At 47.5% G+C, this 19,384-nt stretch overlaps 1 protein-coding gene across 1 annotated transcript in view; it reads left to right on the forward strand.

Moving 5' to 3' along the window:
* LOC115545808 (ultraviolet-B receptor UVR8-like) overlaps positions 1–19,384 on the forward strand; it is a 112,714-nt gene that overhangs the window by 38,034 nt on the left and 55,296 nt on the right. Inside the window, exons 3-4 of the mRNA XM_030359246.1 lie at positions 1,999–2,041; positions 4,308–4,542. Coding sequence (XP_030215106.1) covers positions 1,999–2,041; positions 4,308–4,542 — 278 coding nt within the window. The remainder of the gene's footprint in view (positions 1–1,998; positions 2,042–4,307; positions 4,543–19,384) is intronic.

A 19,384-nucleotide genomic window follows, 5' to 3' on the forward strand; every position in this document is an offset into this window, starting at 1 on the left:
TTATTAAAATCTTACATTTTCTGTTTGGCAGCATAGCCCCAAAGCGCGACCAACTTTTTTGTTTTGTTTGGGGCTTAACAAACACTTATTCACCACACTCACATGCGAGATTTCGAAGGATTTAAAAAGAACCAAACAAAACACAGAACTCCAAAAACGATGATAGGAAACGACAGCAGCATCTGTCTTTCATCTGTCTTTATCCCACAGCATTTTCTTCATAACTATTTAATCATGCGGAGGTTCACTGCGAAGTTTGAGAGAGTAACTCAAACCCTGAACTCCTGAACAGTTTCTGGTCTTTGTTCCATGAGGACGGCGATAGCAGCAAGCTCATGGGTACTTGTATACAATCAAACTCAGAGGCCGATAATGGCAGCCGTAGTAGTATGGAGGTTCTTTGAGCCCTGTCCACCCTCACATTTTAAGGATTTAGGTGTTAAACAGTGCAGTCCTTTAATCTACTTCCTTTCATTACGCAGTTTTCTTTTCCTTCTTATTTCTCTGACCAGAGGTGCCGTGGTAATTAGCAGTAACTCATAATGACTGTGCGGTCGGTCTGGTGGGCTATACGTTCAGAGTCGGGCTCAAGGATATAATTTCATGTAAATTATTACCACATGCGGTTCTGCAGGAGCACTTAAAAGCTCATAACACGCTCCTCACATTAGCTGCTGCCGGGGCTGGATTCACCGTGTGTCGTTGTGTTTATTGCAAGGTCTAGGGGGGAAGGTGGGGGGGATCAGAGGGAGGTACTCAGGGCTAGGTTAAGGCAGTACGCGGTTTTGTGGACGCTCCGTTGGCGCCAAAGTGTAAAAATCGATTTAATGTTTTAAAAGTTCTGCCTTGCAATGTTGCTTCCAAGTTCGAGGCCATTAAATTCTGACCCGTGAATCCACGCTTCATATGATGACATCGACATTTCCAACTCAACCGCATATGTTTTCTTTTATATCATACACTAAATCTACGGTAAACTAAAATCATCACACGGATTCTGGGTCATAGTTCTGGCGGAAAAAGCCTTTTAATTTTTCCAAGTTCCACTTGGCGCTTCCATTTCCTTTGATGCATTTATTTGCATGTGCTTCAAATTTGGTAACGAAACCTCAGCTCCGACAAACGTCTCCCAAAATGCCAAGGGTCACCAGTCAAACATATGCAGCACGGATTACAATTTATTACTCCGTATTTGCCTCATAATTTTTCTCTTTTGACAAGCTTAGGTAAATCATGTACCCTGCTCTATAATGTATGAGAGCTCGTCTGGCTTGATGAGCAAAGTCCATCGCTATTGGCTGTTACCCCAGTGGTGCTTTAGCTCCCTCAAGACCAATAAGGCTTGTCTCTGTGTTCCAACACGACTGGAAAATGACTGCGGGTACAGGTAGTGGTCCCGGTATTTATAGAAGGCATATGCAAATGGTTCAGTGTGTAGTTGGATTGTTAGAGCAGAGAGGTGACAGTTAAACACAAGTACATGAACAAAGTATGTACATTCTCTCTCTCTCTCTCTCTCTCTCTCTCTCTCTCTCTCTCTCTCTCTCTCTCTCTCTCTCTCTCTGAGACAAGTCTAATCAGTTAGGATGGCCTGTGCGGCTCGTTTCATTTGAATACAGCGCCATGGGCTGAGATCCACTAAGTCTCTCCCTCCTCTCTCGCTCCCTCTCCTCCCCTCTCCTCTCCGCTCCTTTCACTTGTATATTATTCCTTCGTGCCTGAAGGCTCATTATTTTACAGCAGGGCGTGTGAGAGGTGGCCCCTGTCTCTGAACCCTCTGTCGATGCTGTATTAATCAAACTTCACACACAGAGGAGGACACTCCACACCCACTGTCGCCCCAAACACTCACTGCTCACCTCCATACAAAAGACAAGGAGAATGATAATAAAATAACCCATGGAAGGATGCACTGCGGTATACAGTGTTGTTATGATGTGTGCTACATTTTCACATCAAGTTATTGACTTTTTATCGTTCTTTCTTTTCCTCCACCAGATGACAACAGGATCTTTGCCTGGGGCAATGGCACCAGTGGACAGTAAGTTGGTTTCCAAACTTTGGGAACACCTTTATCCTTTTTTCAAGCTTTCATACAGGTTATTGAATCAAATCTGTGTGGTTTTGTTAGTTTTATTAGATGTGTTTACCCACTGCATTATTAGTTAACCCAGAGCTGTGTAGAAGCATGCACAAGGTGCTAGCTTAAATAAATGACCTGACTGCGGATGGGAAAGAAGAGGACAAATTTGTATCGGGACGGATAAATAAACACAGGAGGGTGATTAGTTCATTTTTCCTGATCAGTTCTCTTCATTAATAATCATCCAGCCAGGGGCCAGTCTGGCTGTATTGACATCAGAGGCCCTGGGGCCTACAGTAGATGGCCATTAAGACGGCCCCTTAGTAATACCTGCATCATCTCTTGCTCACACGTTGGCTCCCATCGGTCTCTTCAACTCTTCTCTGTCTCAACCCTTTTTCTTTCGTTTTTTCGTACGTTATTTCGTTCGTTCTTTATTCACTTCATTCATTCTTTCATTAGTTATTTATTTATTTTGTTCCATCCTCCATTTGGTTGTTTTTTCGTTTATACTTTCTGTCCGTCTTTCTTTCCATCCTTTCTTTCCTTGATTCTTTAAAATTTTCTTCCATTCATTCTTTCTCTCTTACTGTCTCTCCCCCTTCACCGTTCTTCTCATTTTCTTTACTATCGCTGTACTGAACCTGTAAGGGAAGAGGGGGTGCGTGGGGGAGATGGAGGAGGGGGGGGGGGGGGGTATGAAGAGCCTATGTGTTCGTTATGGGATCCTATAGTTTGAAGAGGAGCCTCCGGTTGGAGCACCGCGTAGACACCCACGTGCGGAGCAAGGGGTGAGCATTCTGGTTACGCAAGCGACTCTCTGATATCTGCAAACGCCTCTGCTGGCTCGCTCGCTCCCCCTCCCGCACGCCCGCCCGCCTGCTTCACTGGAGGCGAGAGAGAGGGAGAGGGAGAGAGAGAGAGAACGGGAGAGGGGAAGAGTACGAGTGGTGCACCGTGGAAATGTAAACTGGCAAACTTTGTGATGGAAATAGCAGTGACCCCAGAGTGGTCCTGTCTGAGTTGAAGCATTGTTGTAATCAATACGGGCTCTCGCGGGGGACGGGGGGTGAAGACCTTTTGTTCCTCCCCCGTTGGTGAAAATAATGGAGAAGACATTTTTTTTCATTGTCGGGTTTGTTGTATGTTTATTTATTTATCCCTTCGACAGACACTATAGCAGCTATGGCTGGGGCATTGCGGGTTATGACGCTGGCTCGGTGGAAAACAAACAGCGAGATGAGGAGCATTGTCTCCACCAGCGAGCGGCAGAGGAGGAGATGCATTGGGGGGCTGCTGGGAGCTCACGGGGTCACAGGGCGTCGGCGGCGGTGGCGCCAGGCGTGGGCGGGGTTTGACCATGTCGTCTTGAAGCGAGGGGGCTTGAAGGTTCTTTGTTGCCCTCTCGCTGGGGAAGTGGATACAGGAAGCGCAATTGGTTGGAGACCCGGGTCTATAGGTAAACTCATTTGTCTCTCCAGGAAAATGGAATCGTGTTCAGTTGTTGTTTTACTTTCCTGGAAGATGAGCCGACCTGAAAGAAAACTACTTAGTAGTTAGTAGTGTTAGTGTAGGACTATGGGAAAAGTGATGTTGTGTACAAAGGGGTGTGTATACCAGTGATGTTGTCTACAAAGGGGGGTGTCTACCAGTATACCAAGGGACAATGATCAGTTGGCTGCTGTCATATATTAACCTTCGATTTTGTCTGAGGTTAATTATGATAAATGAACAAACAAATAAATATATAAATGCAACAATTGATAGGAGACAGGAGGGTTTATCCTAGCGTTTACCCTTACTATGCTAACTAATATAGTTACCATTGATAACCCCTTACTATGCTGAACTAGTATAGTTACCTGATTACCCTTTTTATGCTGAACTAGTATAGTTATCAGCGTTTACCCTTACTATGCTAAACCAGTATAGTTACCAGACTTTACCCTTACTATGCTGAACTAACATATTTACTAGTGCTTACCCTTACTATGCTGAACTAGTATAGTTACCAGCGTTTACCCTTACTATGCTGAACTAGAATAGTTACTAGTGCTTACCTTTACTGTTCTGCACCTAGTATAGTTACCAGCGTTTACCCTAACTATGCTGAACTAGAATAGTTACCTAGCGTTCATCTTTAGTATGTTGATTAGTCCAGGAACAGTGACTCTATGATCAACACCGACATAATATAATTTGATATTGACCTTTCATCGTTCAGGCTGGGCGATGGAGGGAAGACGGTTAAGGACCAACCGGTGGAAGTCATCTTGCCAAAGCAACAGGCAGGCTTAGGATGTGACCTACGTGTGGGTGGAGTCTCTGTTGTGGGAGTAGCCTGTGGAAGCAGACATTCCTTCGTTTGGACCGACACTGGGCAGGCCTACAGCTTCGGGAACAACTTCTACGCTCAGCTTGGCTACGACTTCAAGAGGCCAGACTACAAGGAGAACCAGGTGCAGCCCTCTCATAAAGAAAATCCATTATTTGCCGTTACCAGTAGTAAAATGCAAAATAAAAATGTATGCAACCTTTCCCCTTTATACAACCGTCGATGTGACACAGCCAATCTCACAAGGCTCCATCCTATCCCATTGATAAAGGTTGTAGATGACTGTGACAAATACTGAAGATACATTTCAACATGTATTATGGCTGTACCTCCCTAGTAAACATTCCTCTCACATGCATGCCTGCTTACCTTTGCTTGTAATGTATTCACTACCAAGGTCATAACCGGAGAAAACACAGTACATACAAATTAGTAGCGGCAGCACCTTCCTCCAACTCCACAATGACACAGTGATACATTGTGATGTCTTATTTTATGAATTCGTTCTGTGTGTGTGCATGTGCGCAAGCGTGAGCGTGTGTGTGTGTGTGTGTGTGTGTGTGTGTAAGAGAGGGAGAGAGAAAGAGAGAGAGGTTGATGATGAGAGTGAGAGATGGAGAGAGAAAGGGAGAGAGAAAGATAGAGAGAGAGAGAGAGAGAGAGAGAGAGAGAGAGAGAGAGAGAGAGAGAGAGAGTGTGATGAGAGAGAGAGAGAGGGTGATGAGAGAGAGAGAGAGAGAGAGAGAGAGAGGGTGATGATGAGAGAGAGAGAGAGAGAGACAGAGAGAGAGAGAGAGAGAGAGAGAGAGAGAGAGAGAGAGAGAGAGAGAGAGAGAGATGTGGGCGTAAGGCTGGCAGGGCTGTATGATGGATCCCTCAAGGGCTTGGATGGCTCTCTGCTAGTTGTCTCTCTATCTCTGTCCTTACATGCCGCCCCACACCAGTCGCAGGCTGTTGAACCATACCAATCCGAAATTAAGTGCTGTGGAATTGAAATTGGCTCTCTTGTGAAGTGTTCCACTTGCATTGGGAGCTTAATTTTGCCTACTCATATATTATTTGATTCAGTCCCCCCCCCCCCCCCCCCCCCCCCGCCGCCACCACCAAGCCCCTCGCTCGCCCTCTGCAGCATCCCACACCCCTCCTCGTTCTCCTCATGCAAAATAAGTCAATTTACACCAATGTGACAGTGTCTAGGTGAATGATTGCCTCTCAGCAAAGTGTGTGTGTGTGTGTGTGTGTGTGTGTGTGTGTGTGAGTGTGCGTGTGTTTGTGTGTGTTTGTCTGTGTATGTGTGTGTGTGAGAGAGGCTGAGAGAGGTACGGAGACAAGGGTGAAAATATGCCAATTATACGTTGTCTCAGGTTCTTTCATTTAATGGAAGGATCCTTTCCACCCTTTTATTCATTGAAAGAAAAACACGTCATGGGAACTAATGAATGATTGCAAAAAAGATCAGATAATTCCAGTGTCTGTGCTAGTGTCATTCACGTTAATATTCATCGGCCTGATTTCGTATTCTTGTCTGATTTGAATATTTGAATGATTTCTCGTAGTACAACTTATGGCATGATAAAAAATATATATGTATTTTCGAAAATATTAATATTATATCCAGTATAGTGGACTATATGCCGTGAGGGAATTTGCCATGTATAATGCCTTACAGTTTTAACAGATATTTTACTGGCCCTTAAAACAATTCAGCCACACCTGGCAGTTGAAAGGAGAGAGAGAGAGAGAGAGAGAGAGAGAGAGAGAGAGAGAGAGAGAGAGAGAGAGAGAGAGAGAGAGAGAGAGAGAGAGAGAGAGAGAGAGAGAGAGAGAGAGAGAGAGAGAGAGAGAGAGAGAGAGAGAGAGAGAGAGAGAGAGAGAGAGAGAGAGAGAGAGAGAGAGAGAGAATGTCTTTCCACCCTCTACAGTATATTGATCTCTTGCTATACATCCTTTTATTCCTTCATTCCTCCCTTTGTGCATTTGTTCCATACGTCCAGACTGGGTTATCCACACCGCCTAAGGTGTCCCCTGAGGGCCCCAACCAGACACAGACACACACACAGACACACACATACACACACACACATACAAACTCACACACACACACAATAAGATACAGCTTTTTTTTGGTCTGTAAGGGAAGCTGTACGTTCAAACTGCCCCCCCCCCCCCCCCCCACCCCAAGGGCCTGTATTTCCCCTTTACTTGGACCTGATGGTGTTGGGAGATCTGAGAACCCCTTCCCCCCCCCCCCCCCCTGCTCTGTCCCTGGTGATCAGGTGTGCTGTTCCGTTCACACCTGCAAGCCCTTTGTTCCCCGCCCGCCGTGTCGCTCCACCTGCAGCCCAGTGGCCGTCCGACAGGACTTCTAATAAACGCTGTGGTTGACGTTATTTTAATGCCGCACCGCCGGGACGGAGAGAGTATACAGAAGAGAGTGTGCCTTTGTGTTTCTGTGTTTTTTTTCCTCCTATTGGTATTTCGCCCTTTCTCTCACTTTTTCACTGTTGAGAAAACTGTGCTTGACGAGGAGGGGTTCTGTTACATAAATGTTCTTCGCCAGAGGGAGTCACGTGATCTTTTTAAAGGTCTGGGCTATGTTTTTCGGCGTGTGTACTTGTTGGTGTGTGTGGCGTGTTTCCGCTCCATAGGGCTCCGTTGTGAATCAGACCAGCTGAAGTGTATGTTTCCAACTGTCTGCAATCCACAGGCATGAAAGCTAACAGCAAAACCCACCAACCAAGCAAGCGAGCTAGTTCAAGTAATCATGAAAACAGAGTATGTGTGTGTGTGTGTGCGTGTATGTATATTTGTACATGTATATGTGTGTTTGTGTGTGTGTGTGTGTGTGTGTGTTTGTGTGTGTACGTGTGTGCGTGCATGTGTGGTTTGTGTGTGTGTGTGTACGTATATGTGTGTGTGTGTGCGTGTATGTGTACATGTGTGTGTGTCTACGTATACATGTGTGTGTTTGTGCGTGTACATGTGTGTGCGTGTGTACGTGCACGCGTGTGTGTACGTGTACGCGTGTGTGCGTGTGTACGTGAACGCGTTGTGTTTCGCATGCCACCGCTCCAGCGCACGCCCGCATCCCCGCGTTCAGCCTGGCTGAGCACAACTTGTTTGAATGTCATATTTATTCCAATGTTTTGTCAGAAAATTAACTTGCCGCGAGTTTCGCGGCGGCGCCGAGCATATGGCCGCGGCTCTCTGGAGATGACAGCCTAGCGGAGCGGGAGCTCACCGCCGCTAACGCTAACGCTAGCGCTAGCGCCGCCGCTGCCCCGCTCCTAGCGGCAGATGCTCTGGGCTCCTCCGCGATTAAGTGGAGATCATCACTGTTTTCTTTGAGCACCGCTGTGCCTTGTACTCTGAAGTGTTCTGTTAATCACTGCCTGCCTGCCTGCCTGCTTTCCACGTGAGCTGCCAAAGCCCTCATTAAGTTTGGATTTCGCACACTCGCCCCGCGCTAGCTCGTGTGCCCACGCCGGCGCGCTCGTCGGTTAGCGCGACGGTCGATTTGAGCGTTTGTTCCCGCGTGTTTGCTGGAGGGATCTGAAAAGTACGAAAAAAGTATGAAGAACAAGTAAAAATAAAAAAGCATGCTTTTCCTTTTTTTCGCTCCTCGACTGAACGTCGGGAAAGGGTTTTATTTTCCTCTCTCCCGGCCCTGAGACGCGTAGCCTCTCGCCTGCCCTCCTGAAAAGTATTGTGTGCAAATAAATAAAGTGTAGAACTGTGCCTCTCTTTGTGTCAGTGTTCTCTCTTCCTGCTGAGGCAGCCTGTGTTGGAGTTTAACCTGAAGCGCTGGGAGCCTACCTCTCACTCTACTGTGGGCCTCTCAGGAGAGAGAGAGAGAGAGAGAGAGAGAGAGAGAGAGAGAGAGAGAGAGAGAGAGAGAGAGAGAGAGAGAGAGAGAGAGAGAGAGAGAGAGAGAGAGAGAGAGAGAGAGAGAGAGAGAGAGAGAGAGAGAGAGAGAGAGAGAGAGAGAGAGAGAGAGAGAGAGAGAGAGAGAGAGTGATGCTCCTTCTACACTCATCTATTCAGCTTCATCAGCGCCTCCTTCTCCTCCTCCACTTCCTCCTAGCGCTGCGTGCTATTAGCAAAACACTGCTACTCAGACTAACAGCTCTCTGTGAAGAGAGAGACGATTCCTTATTTTTTGTGTGTGTAAGTGAGTGTGTGTCGGTGTTCGTGAATAGGAGGGGGATTGTACATTTCTCCAATGCCCGTCCTTTTGTTTGCCTTTGAGCATAGTAGGATTGCTTACGTATGTTACGGTTCGCAAAATAGGCGATTTAAAAGACACACAAGAAATGTAATGCAGGCGCAAGTTAGCGAATGCAGGTGTGCGCTTACACACACCCACCCACACACACACACACACACACACACACACACACACACACATCTTTTTGCATTCTCACACACGCAGACGCTAGCCCCAATATCGGAAATCCCTCATGTTGTGTCCCGTGTGCGTTTCCCCCTAACACAAGCCAACATCTACTGCGATTGTCTGGCAGGGAGACGCGCTGTAACCCTGATTGATCTTGATCTCTAACACAAATAATAATGTGATTACTGGCTTTTCTCCGGCTGCCGTATCACTTGAGTGGAAAATATCATTATACATTTCCTTTCATGTTAATCGTCTTGCTTCGGAGTACACCTTGGTGCGCCACGGGCCTCGCTAATGCCTCCTTTCTTCCTAAAGAAAAAGAAAAATCCAAAATATCCTATTTGCAGCACACCCCCACACACACATATTGCTTAGCTCTATAAAACACATTCTGCTCCAATCAAAGGCCTGGCTTCACTGCTCGATGCAGTGATCATTCCCCTACAATGGCACCGCGGTATTACGCTGCTTTTTGAATGCATTTGCATTGCAAAGCAATACGACACACCTTGTAAACACACAAGCTGATCCCCTTTCAGCGCAGGTTGGATTTCTCAGATAAATCTTTGGGAAATATATCCCTGTGCCTTCTTTTACTCTCATTATGCAGACACACAGAGGCACAGAGACACACGCGTCCAGACACACAAGCATACACACGTATACAAACACACACACGCAGTATGTGAAGTATTAGTGGCATCCCAGAAGCATTGTTTAGCAGTTAGTCACATTTTCTTAGAAAAAAGTAGAAAATTAAACTTGCTTATTGGGTTCAATAACGACCAAACGGTCTTATGCATGACAGTATTGTGAAGACAGACACAGTCATAAAATGGAGGGTGTGTTTTATCTGCCTTTTTATCACCTTTATCAGTCCTCAGAAGCAACAAAGTAGCTTCTTACTTTCGTATCACAGCTCACACCTTCAGCCATCTCTGTTAGTATCCTCGGGGCTTTAAGCAATATGGATGAAAAAAAAACAGTTATCTCATCTATTGAGAATCAAATCTATTCACAACTGTACAAATTGCCCCAGTGCTCTTGGCAAAGTACGGCTAATTCCTAGACGAGAGAACTCCTTGTCAGGAGCAGCCAAGGGAGAAGGTGTCAGTTTGATACCTGCCGTACGCTAACGGCTGTTGGGGAGCAGAAGCTCTCGCTGCGCTTCGGTGGCGGACCGTTTGATTTGAGCACTGACCACCGCTGATGCCAACCCCGTAGTCCTTGTCTGAGTCGTCTCCTGAGACCCCCGGCACGGACCGCTTCCCCATCATCCAGCACCCCCCCACCTCCCCCAACCCCCCAAACCCCCCCCCCCCCCCACCAACAGCCCCCCCGGATGCTGCCAGGGGCCCCGGTGTCGGGCCGGGAGCAACCCTTAGCTACGGAAACACATGCCCAGGAGAGACGGCGCAGGAGAGAGGCGGAGACGGGGAGCGGAAGGGAGTCGGAAAGAGTGAGGGAGACAGGCAAGAAAGGGGATTTGAAACGTGGCACAGAGAGAGAGAGAGAGAGAGAGAGAGAGAGAGAGAGAGAGAGAGAGAGAGAGAGAGAGAGAGAGAGAGAGAGAGAGAGAGAGAGAGAGAGAGAGAGAGAGAGAGAGAGAGAGAGAGAGAGAGAGAGAGAGAGAGAGAGAGAGAGAGAGAGTTGGGGGCTGGCAGGCTATGAAAGAAGTTGGTGTACAGTGTGCACTTCTATCAGTCATCTGTTGTTACAGCGAGCTGAAGCAGCTGCACAGTATGTGGGAACCATGTGTGGATGTACGGCGACCTAAACTACTGTACCCATCTCCCCTAGGGGCACCTCAAAGGACCCTTGTTCTGCTCCTCTCAAGGCCCTGCAGGGCTTGAGTTAAAAAAAAAAAACACTAAAGTAAAAGAGAGAAGAGAAAGAGGGAGAGAACTAAAGATGCCGAAATAAAGTCGGAGAAAAGACGCAGGAGAGAGAGAGAGAGAGAGAGAGAGAGAGAGAGAGAGAGAGAGAGAGAGAGAGAGAGAGAGAGAGAGAGAGAGAGAGAGAGAGAGAGAGAGAGAGAGAGAGAGAGAGAGAGAGAGAGAGAGAGAGAGAGAGAGAGAGAGAGCGCGCGCGATAGAGAGATAGAGAGCGCGATAGAGAGATAGAGAGAGAGGGAAGGCTCTCCGACATCTCGAGAGATTCTTCTCTGGTGGAACGCATCTCGCCCGTCCCTACTTGCCTGCTTGCTTTGCTTCCTCCTCTGACTTTGTATTTCTGACCAAAAGCAGCTGTTCTCTATAGATCTACATAAGGGTGTCATCCACACTGCCTGGACCCTCTTCTGCACACAGACTCTTTGCCGTGTGTGTGCCTTGTCTTACATCTTTAAAATTTCTTTGGACGATCCGTTTGCAACCATAACAAACAAGATGGGGTGCAGGAGCAGTGACCTTGTTTTGGTGTCACATGCTCCCCGCCTTATACGCCCCCGGGGGTGCCTCACGCTGTCGCATGTTTATTATACATTAATAACTCTGTATGCATACTCCTACTGGTTTAAAAAAATAAGTCATTCTCATAATAGGATTTTGTCAATGTGATTTGAATAATGATCTCAAAACATCCCATTTTAGGCCACTTAACTAAATAGAATATTACTGATTGCAATACTTATCCATGGTTGGGGGTTTTCTTTTTTCTTGCCAACAGCCAATTTTCTCTCAATTAAAGCATGATATTAGGCAGTCAGTAGGGCATAAACAGAAATAACCATACACTACAGAATAGCACGGCTCGATTAAGGGATCCAGTGTGGGCGTGCGGATTGGTTCTACATGTATTACCAGCCGCTTGCATTGGGTGTGTCAGCGGGAGTAAATATGCATGTGTGTGTGTGTGTATGCGTTTTTGGGAGTGTGTATGTGCAAAAAAAGGCCATTGAGGGAGTTTCTGCCCATACACGAGTGTAATTACGTTCATACAACTTGGAACGGGAGGGGGGGGGGGGGGGGGGGGGGGTCTGGGAGTTATCGCCGACACCGTCCCATTAAAAAGGACTAGAAAGGTGTAGGAAAAGATAAATAAAGACAAAAAGTGGCTGTGTATAGACGGGCGAGCGGGGGAAGTATCATTATGGTGAGCGGCGTGCGGCGGCGCAGCCAGTTGGCCGAAGTTAGCAGGAAGCTGTCCTGGTAAACGGCGGCAGCTGCTCTCAGTTCGAGAGAGCATGTCCCAGTCAGAGGAGGAAAGCGATGGCATCTACATTAATACTACCTTAATGGCCCATCTGGCGCTCCGTAGGGTCCCTGGCTGCGCCCGCCGACTCCTCGGCGTTTGACAGGCAGTCTCCAGCGCACCAGACGCGCATGGCATGCCAAATGGTGGGGAGACGCCTCCGTGGCGCGCAGATCTGTCAAACTCTCCCTGACGCCGTACTCACACGCACACGCACGCACGCACGCACACACACACACACACACAGGCACACACATACAGGCACACACATACAGGCACACAGACACACACAAACACGTGCAGGCGGTAAGGGGAAGTTAAGGCAAGTCTTCACACGTGATTGGTTTCTGACATGAGGTGGTGGGGGGGGGGGTGGGGATTAGGAGAAAGAAGAAGAAGAAGACGAAGGGGGAAAAGAAGAAGAGGAAAGGTGCCCTCCTTCCTTCTTCCTTTTTATTTCCCCTATTCCCCTGTCCTTTAGCCCAACCTGATCCATGAAGCCCCAGCCCCCTCTCACCCACTCAGTCACTGACATGCTGAGCGCCGGGATGCTAAATTGCCATGACCAGATAAAAGCTGGATGAGGAGCCCAGGTTAAGTCTTGCCATCGGTGAAAATAATTTCCCCCTCTGCCCGGATAGCAGGGAGAGATAGGGGGGAATAGATAAGGGGGGTGTTAGATAAGGGGGGGTTATTTTACACTGGAAGCCACCGCTCCTCGTTTTGTAAACAAAAACTGGAACAAATCGTTTCATTGGAGGATTAGTGAGCATGAGGCTAATGAAAACCCACCTGTCTTTCTCTAATTGACATCATGGGTGGATAGAACAACATCCTGAATGTTGTGCTTAATGGGGAATCACGGATATCCATTAAAAAATACAAAACAAACTGTTAAACATGAATTTGTATTTTAAAGACAAATGAAATGAGGTAAGATGATACAGGGAGCCCTTTCCACATCTCTGCCCTCAACGCTACGCATCCAGGTGCCTACTAACAGAGTTAGAGTTAAGGTACTTCGTAGCGCGGCCTTGCAGGACCCGGTGCCCCGGGACTCAGAGTTATTTGGCCGGCTGATTGCGCCGTCCACCCAGCGAGGCCATGATCGCACACAAACTTCTGCCCCTGCCCTGCGAATCGCATCACCAGAGCGCTGCTGTACAACCAGAATCGCACGGACACACAAAAAGAAACGCAAGCCGCCGGTGGGAGCAGTATACAACTGGACCAGCACGCCCTTTCAGCCGGGCAGGTCGCTGTGCACCTTGCCACTAGCGTACGATACCCCTTCCTCCTCCTCACCCTCCCTCCCTTCCTCCCCCCCCCGTCCCTCCCCCCCTCGCCCAGAAGTCAAAACCGCAAGGCAGGCGAACCGTAGAGGGAGCTCTCATCTCTGTGCCAGGGAAAATATGGACAAAAGTACAGCGAAAGTACTTTTCAACATTCAATGCCTTTCTTTTCCCTCATACTTTATTTTTTTCTTTCTTTCTTAAGGACAATTTGTCAGATAGCGGCGGTTCAAAACAGGAAAAAGAGAAGGGGGGGGGGGGGGGGGGGGGTTGAGACTCAAGGTGCTTTATGAAATGCATTTCAAATGGCTTATCCTCCAGGTAGACCCAGAGGACACCGCGGGGATAAACCGCGGCAAGAAAGGAAGATAAAAATAAGAAAAGAGGACAGGGAAAAAAAAGAAAGAAATCAGAATAGGAGAAACAGAAACCGCCGTGACTAAAACAGAAGGAATAGGGAGCGCGAGAGAGAGAGAAAGCCTCCTCCCAACCTGCCACCTCCTCTTTGATGGCTCTCCCTATCAGCATTCTGAGTCTGAGCGCTCCCTGTGTGTTTAGGAGGAGGCCCAGCGCTAGCTGCCTCTCCTGACCCCCACAGACGTCTCATATCCAGGCAGCCTGGCGTGGGCAGGCTTCTGAATGACTCACACCTGTACCGGGGGCCGTCGCCACTTAGCCGCCTACTTATTGGTCTGTTTGTATTTCCCTCAATTACTTGTATTTTCTTTTGGTGGAGGTGGGGGTGGGGGGGGATGGTGTTTTTTTTTTTTTCATTTTTCCATTTGAAAGAGAGCTTATCTAAAGTAATTTAGTTCTTAAAGCGGAACACAACTCTGAGTTAGATGGATGTCCATGCAGGGGCACCCGGGGGAAGTTGCTGTGTTTTTGTTCATGTATGAGGAAAGAGAGTGATTGGAATGGAGATATGATATGAAGAGAGGGAGAGGGGTGAGATGGGAGAGGGAGAAGATTGAGAGGGGAGGGCAGGAGGCACTTGACTAACTTCTAATCCCATTCCCAGCTGTGTTGCAGGAGAGACGTAAGATCGAAGAGTTTCTGGAAAAATAATATGCACTTCAGCATTCCATAATTCCTTCCTTTCTTCCTTTTGTCCTTCATTCCCACATTCATTTCATTCCTTCTCTCCTTATTTCTTCCTTCCATTTGTCCTTCAATCCTTTATTTATTTATTTCTCGCTCGCTAGCTGTCTTTGTTCCTTGCTCACTCGCTCACTGGTTAGTGCTCTCTCTTTATCTATCCCCCGACGCCCTCTCTCCCTCTCCCTCCCTCTCTCTCTCTCTCTCTCTCTCCCTCTCCCTCTCCCTCTCCCTCCCTCTCTCTCCCTCTCTCTCTCTCTCTCTCTCTCTCTCTCTCTCTCTCTCTCTCTCTCTCTCTCTCTCTCTCTCTCTCCCATCTCTCCCTCCCCAGGCATCTCCGCTCCTCTGTGGCAGGTCTGGCTAGGGGGTTTCTTTAGTACTGTGTATGAACCTTCACCGTCTCTATCTGCAGGCATCCACCCCTGCATGATATAGAAAAACATGCATCACACACATGCATCACACGCTCAAAATGTGCATTGGGTTTTAAAATGTGCTAATGCTCCTTTTAGATTCTTGCTTACGGGCTATTTACGCCTTTATCAAAAAAAATCCATAAATACATTGGCAGCAATTTAGACACAAGAGTAAAACTCTTTTTCAATCAAATCTTTCACCCCTACTTTCCCAACCTACTTTTATAGTCTAATGTACTGCCACTAGAGGGAGCCTACTGGTATATTCAATTGTGGTTTCTGCTATTCTAATCTACTTTAAAGGAAACATAAGCCTCAGTATTATCGTGTTTAAAATCATTTAGATTTTGTGGCGTATAAGTAGGTGTAGTAATAGGCGATAGACAAAGAAAAATTCATCTGGTTTGTGTGTGTGTGTGTGTGTGTGTGTGTGTGAGGGTAACTATGTGTGTATTTTATGTGCATGTGTCTACACGCAAGTGTGTGTGTGTGCACATGCTTGTGTGTGTGTGTGTGTGTGTGTGTGTGTGTGTGTGTGTGAGTGTGAGTGTGAGAGGCACCCAGTGGTAATCGGGGAGGTGATAATTCCGCCGCAGCTCAGAAGCGATAGAGTGGTCTGTGCAGGAGGCCTAATGACAATAACAAAGAGCATGCCTCGACACGCTCTCCATCTACTCCACCCCCCACCCCCCCCCCACCCAATATAATGACTTAGGCTGGAATGACTGTGGTCATCCCCACTTGATCAAAACCAGGAGGGGAATCTGCAAATGATTTATTATGTCCTGTGGAGTTTCATCAATTACACTTGTCAAAATGATGCTGAGCTGAAAATTAAAAGGCATCTTTCCTCATCGTGTTCCTCCTAGTGTTGATGGAAAGTAAGAAAACACTTCTGTCGGGACAAACATACCGTGTATAGGAGGGCAATAGTGGTTTTGGGGGTGAAAGTTTGAGAATGACAGAATGTTATATTCTTACAGGGGCTCTTTACACTAAGTAGAAAAATAGCAGGGCTTGGTAAAACATTTCTTAAATTGTATGAATAAAATAACGACATGCCATGCATTTGGATTGTGAATGCTATAACAAACTACATTAGCATCGAAATGTATACGAAGATCACATTCTTATCCATTATTGAGCACTCTGTATTCAATTTACAGTTTTGAGTGTTTTTAGACACATATACGGACACACACACACGCATACACACAGACACACTCATGCACACACACAATCATACACGTTCTTGGCCGACATACAGCTTCTCTGCCTTAACCCTGGTGCCATCAGCCTGAACACAGGTAATACATAGAGTCAGTTAATCATATCCCTGCAACTCCGTCCTTCATTAATAGAACTTTGCTGACATTCCCGCATCTGGACAAGAGAGTTGCCCTCTCTCTCTCTCTCTCTCTTTCTTTCTCTCGCTCTCTCGCTCTTACCATGCTGGTGCTAAAACCAGCCTGGCCTATGGGATTCTCTAGGCTCTCCCACGCCTCCTCCTCCTCCTCCCCTGCTCCTCACATCTCCTTCGCTGAGGCTCCTGGCCTTTCCCCGTGACAGCCCTGCCGATGACACAGATCCACTGTGACATTTTACATTGTACTCCTTAATTGCAGTCGCTGATAGCGGGATGGCTCATCGCAGTGCTCCATATTTCCCTCTCGTACTCAAGTCACTTTTTTTTCTCGTCCCTTCTTCTTTTGTCATGCTTTTTATCGTCTTCGTGTTCTCCGTCCTCGATGTAGGCACGGTTTTAAAGAACCAGGCTGGGCTAATAACACCTTAGCGATGTGTTGCCCGGCTCTCTTTAGGCAAGGTTTTGTCGTCATACACACCTTATCATTTCATTTTTATTCGGTGTTTTCTGCTTTATCTGCTTAGGTCTCTCTCTCTCTCTCTCCCAAGTGTCCTCATTGTGAACAACGTCGCAAAGATGTGTGCGTGCAAGCCAACAAGTGTGTGTTACACACGTCCTGACTGTGTGTATCTGTGAGTGTGTTAATAATAAGTAGTGTCTGTGTTTATCACGATTTAAATGATATGGATTATACACACAGCCCTTAAAGGGGCAGTGGTCCACAACCCGTGGGTTCTCTGGTGTCTGTGTTGCTGTATCCTCCAGGGTGCCCCCATCCCCCGACCCCCCCACCCCCCCTACCCCCCATCCCCCCGCCACACAACACGAGTGTCAGCCTGCGTGACAGATGCATTCATAATGATACAGTTGTTTTAAGGTTGTCAGGTTTCAGCCGAATGGGTGTGCGTGATCGTGTGCGGGTGTGTGTGTGTGTGTGTGTGTGTGCGCACATGCATGTGTGTGTGCTTGCGCTCTTGTTCCTGTTTGTGTGTGTGGGTGCGTGGCTGCGTGTGTGCCTGTGTGTGTGGGATGATATGGGAAGTCTGATGGACGGACACGGTCAGCATCTGGTAAGAGCTCCAGCTGCCGTATCCTCTCCCAGTGCCAGCTTGGCCGGTTCAATAAACATCGGCCCAATCTGCCTCGTACTAGCTGGTGTGAATTACTTCAACACGTCAATTACTGCATTGCAATGATGTTTCCTTTTTTTTCTCCTTTTTTTTTTTTTACAGCCGTTACAGACCCTCTATTGATTTTACATTGTTGTTCAACGGATTGAGCGCTGTTTTTTTTTTTCTATTTAGTTTAATGTTGACTCCCACTCAAGTTCCTATGAGCAAAAATAAGGGAAGAAGAACGTGTGTTGTGTATCGACGGTTGCCCATGCCTCCACCGATCCAAGAAGCCCACCGGCTTAGACAAGACATCAGTGTGTGTGTGCAACACCAACGGCTAACCTGCTCTTTAACCTGCTTGGTTAAGCTTTCTCTACGACAAGGAAACGTATTTGGGATCTTTGTTCCATCAAAGCCATACAATAATCATGCCAAGCTCCGACTTGATTCCTATGTTCTTTCTCCATGAAGAAAACAAGCACACTTCTGCTTAAGCCTATGCATGATTTCAGTACTTATGTGTGTGTGCGTGTGCGTGTGCGCGTGCGTGCGTGTGTGTGTGTATGTGCGTGAGCGCTGCCCCCATCTGCAGGTGCGGCCTACACTTGATGCGATCACTTCACGATCTATTTGCGTGTGCTCTGGGGGTGTGGGGGGGGGGGGGGGGGGTTGTCTCGTCTCAACAGACAGATGTTTGGAAACCCACAGCATGAGAGTTGGAGCCACAGTGTAATCACAGTGATTTTAATCAAGGTCTAATGTTGTGACCCCCTCATTTCCTCGTCCGCGCTGATTGCCTCTGCGCTGCTGTCGTGACTCGTATTAGGAGCTCCCAGCCTGTGATTAACCTTCACATCATATACATGTCCCCCCCCCCCCCCCCCATCCAGCCCTTAAGCAGCCCAGGGGGGTGCCTAATCCCCCAAATTACACCCACTTGGATTCTAGAATCTCCTTTTTGTCAATTCTGTTTTCTCTCCTCTCTTTCTCTCCTTCCTCCCTCATCCCTCCTTCCGTGATGAGGGAGTGATAGTGTCCTGTTTCCCGTGTAGAACAAAGAAGGTTTGTGTATCTTTGACATGATCACGATCATGAGGATGCTGATATGCTTAATACTACTAATGCTATGAGTAGTATTGCTAACCATGCTACAGCTGCTATCGTGGCTACGGCTTGAGCCACTGTTTATCGTGCTGTTACCACGCACAGACACACAGACACACACACACAGACATGTGAAGACACACAGATAGAAAGACATGTGCAGACAAACGTGTGTGTGGACTTTGTGGGAATATGGGAGTTCAAAAAAGAATATCTATTTTCACCAGCATTATTAATTCGATATCAGTGATAATAAGGGAGATTGATTTTTGATTTGTTTCAACACCATTTAATTGTGTTGCCTGAGCACTCAAAGCTCCAGGTCAGCCGGGTTGTCACTCATTTCCACACACACACACACACACACACACACACACACACACACACACACACACACACACACACACACACACACACACACACACACACACAGACGCACACACACAGACGCACACACACAGACGCACACACACACACACAAACACACACACACACACACACACACATGCACACACCCAAGTCCATTGACGTGATCACACACCACATCTATCTGTCTCTCCCTCTCCTTCTCACTGCCTCCTTCGCTATTTCAGAGACCCCCAACCCAAAATCAAAACATGCCTAGACTAAAACCCCTTAAAATACATCCAACCAACACACCACCAAACAGATAGTGCGACACCTCCCTTACCCCCCCCCCCCCCCACACACACACTCCCCCAACTCCACCACCTCAATTAAGCCCCTGCAGGAGGTCCAACCCCCCCCCTAGAGCCCCAGAGACCAGCGAGGGCAGCACCGTTTCCTCCATCACTGTTCACTACAGCAGCACTTTGAATGTTTGGAAAAACATGTCCTTCAACCAATCCTGTTTTTTAGGAGCTGCGATTAGGAGCTAATCAACACCAACATGCTAGACGGGTTGATACATGAGCAGGCACTCCGTGTGGTGTATTTGTGTGTGTGTACGTCTGTGTGTGTGTT

The sequence above is a fragment of the Gadus morhua genome, chromosome 6 (assembly GCF_902167405.1).
Source record: "Gadus morhua chromosome 6, gadMor3.0, whole genome shotgun sequence".
NCBI lineage: Eukaryota > Metazoa > Chordata > Actinopteri > Gadiformes > Gadidae > Gadus > Gadus morhua.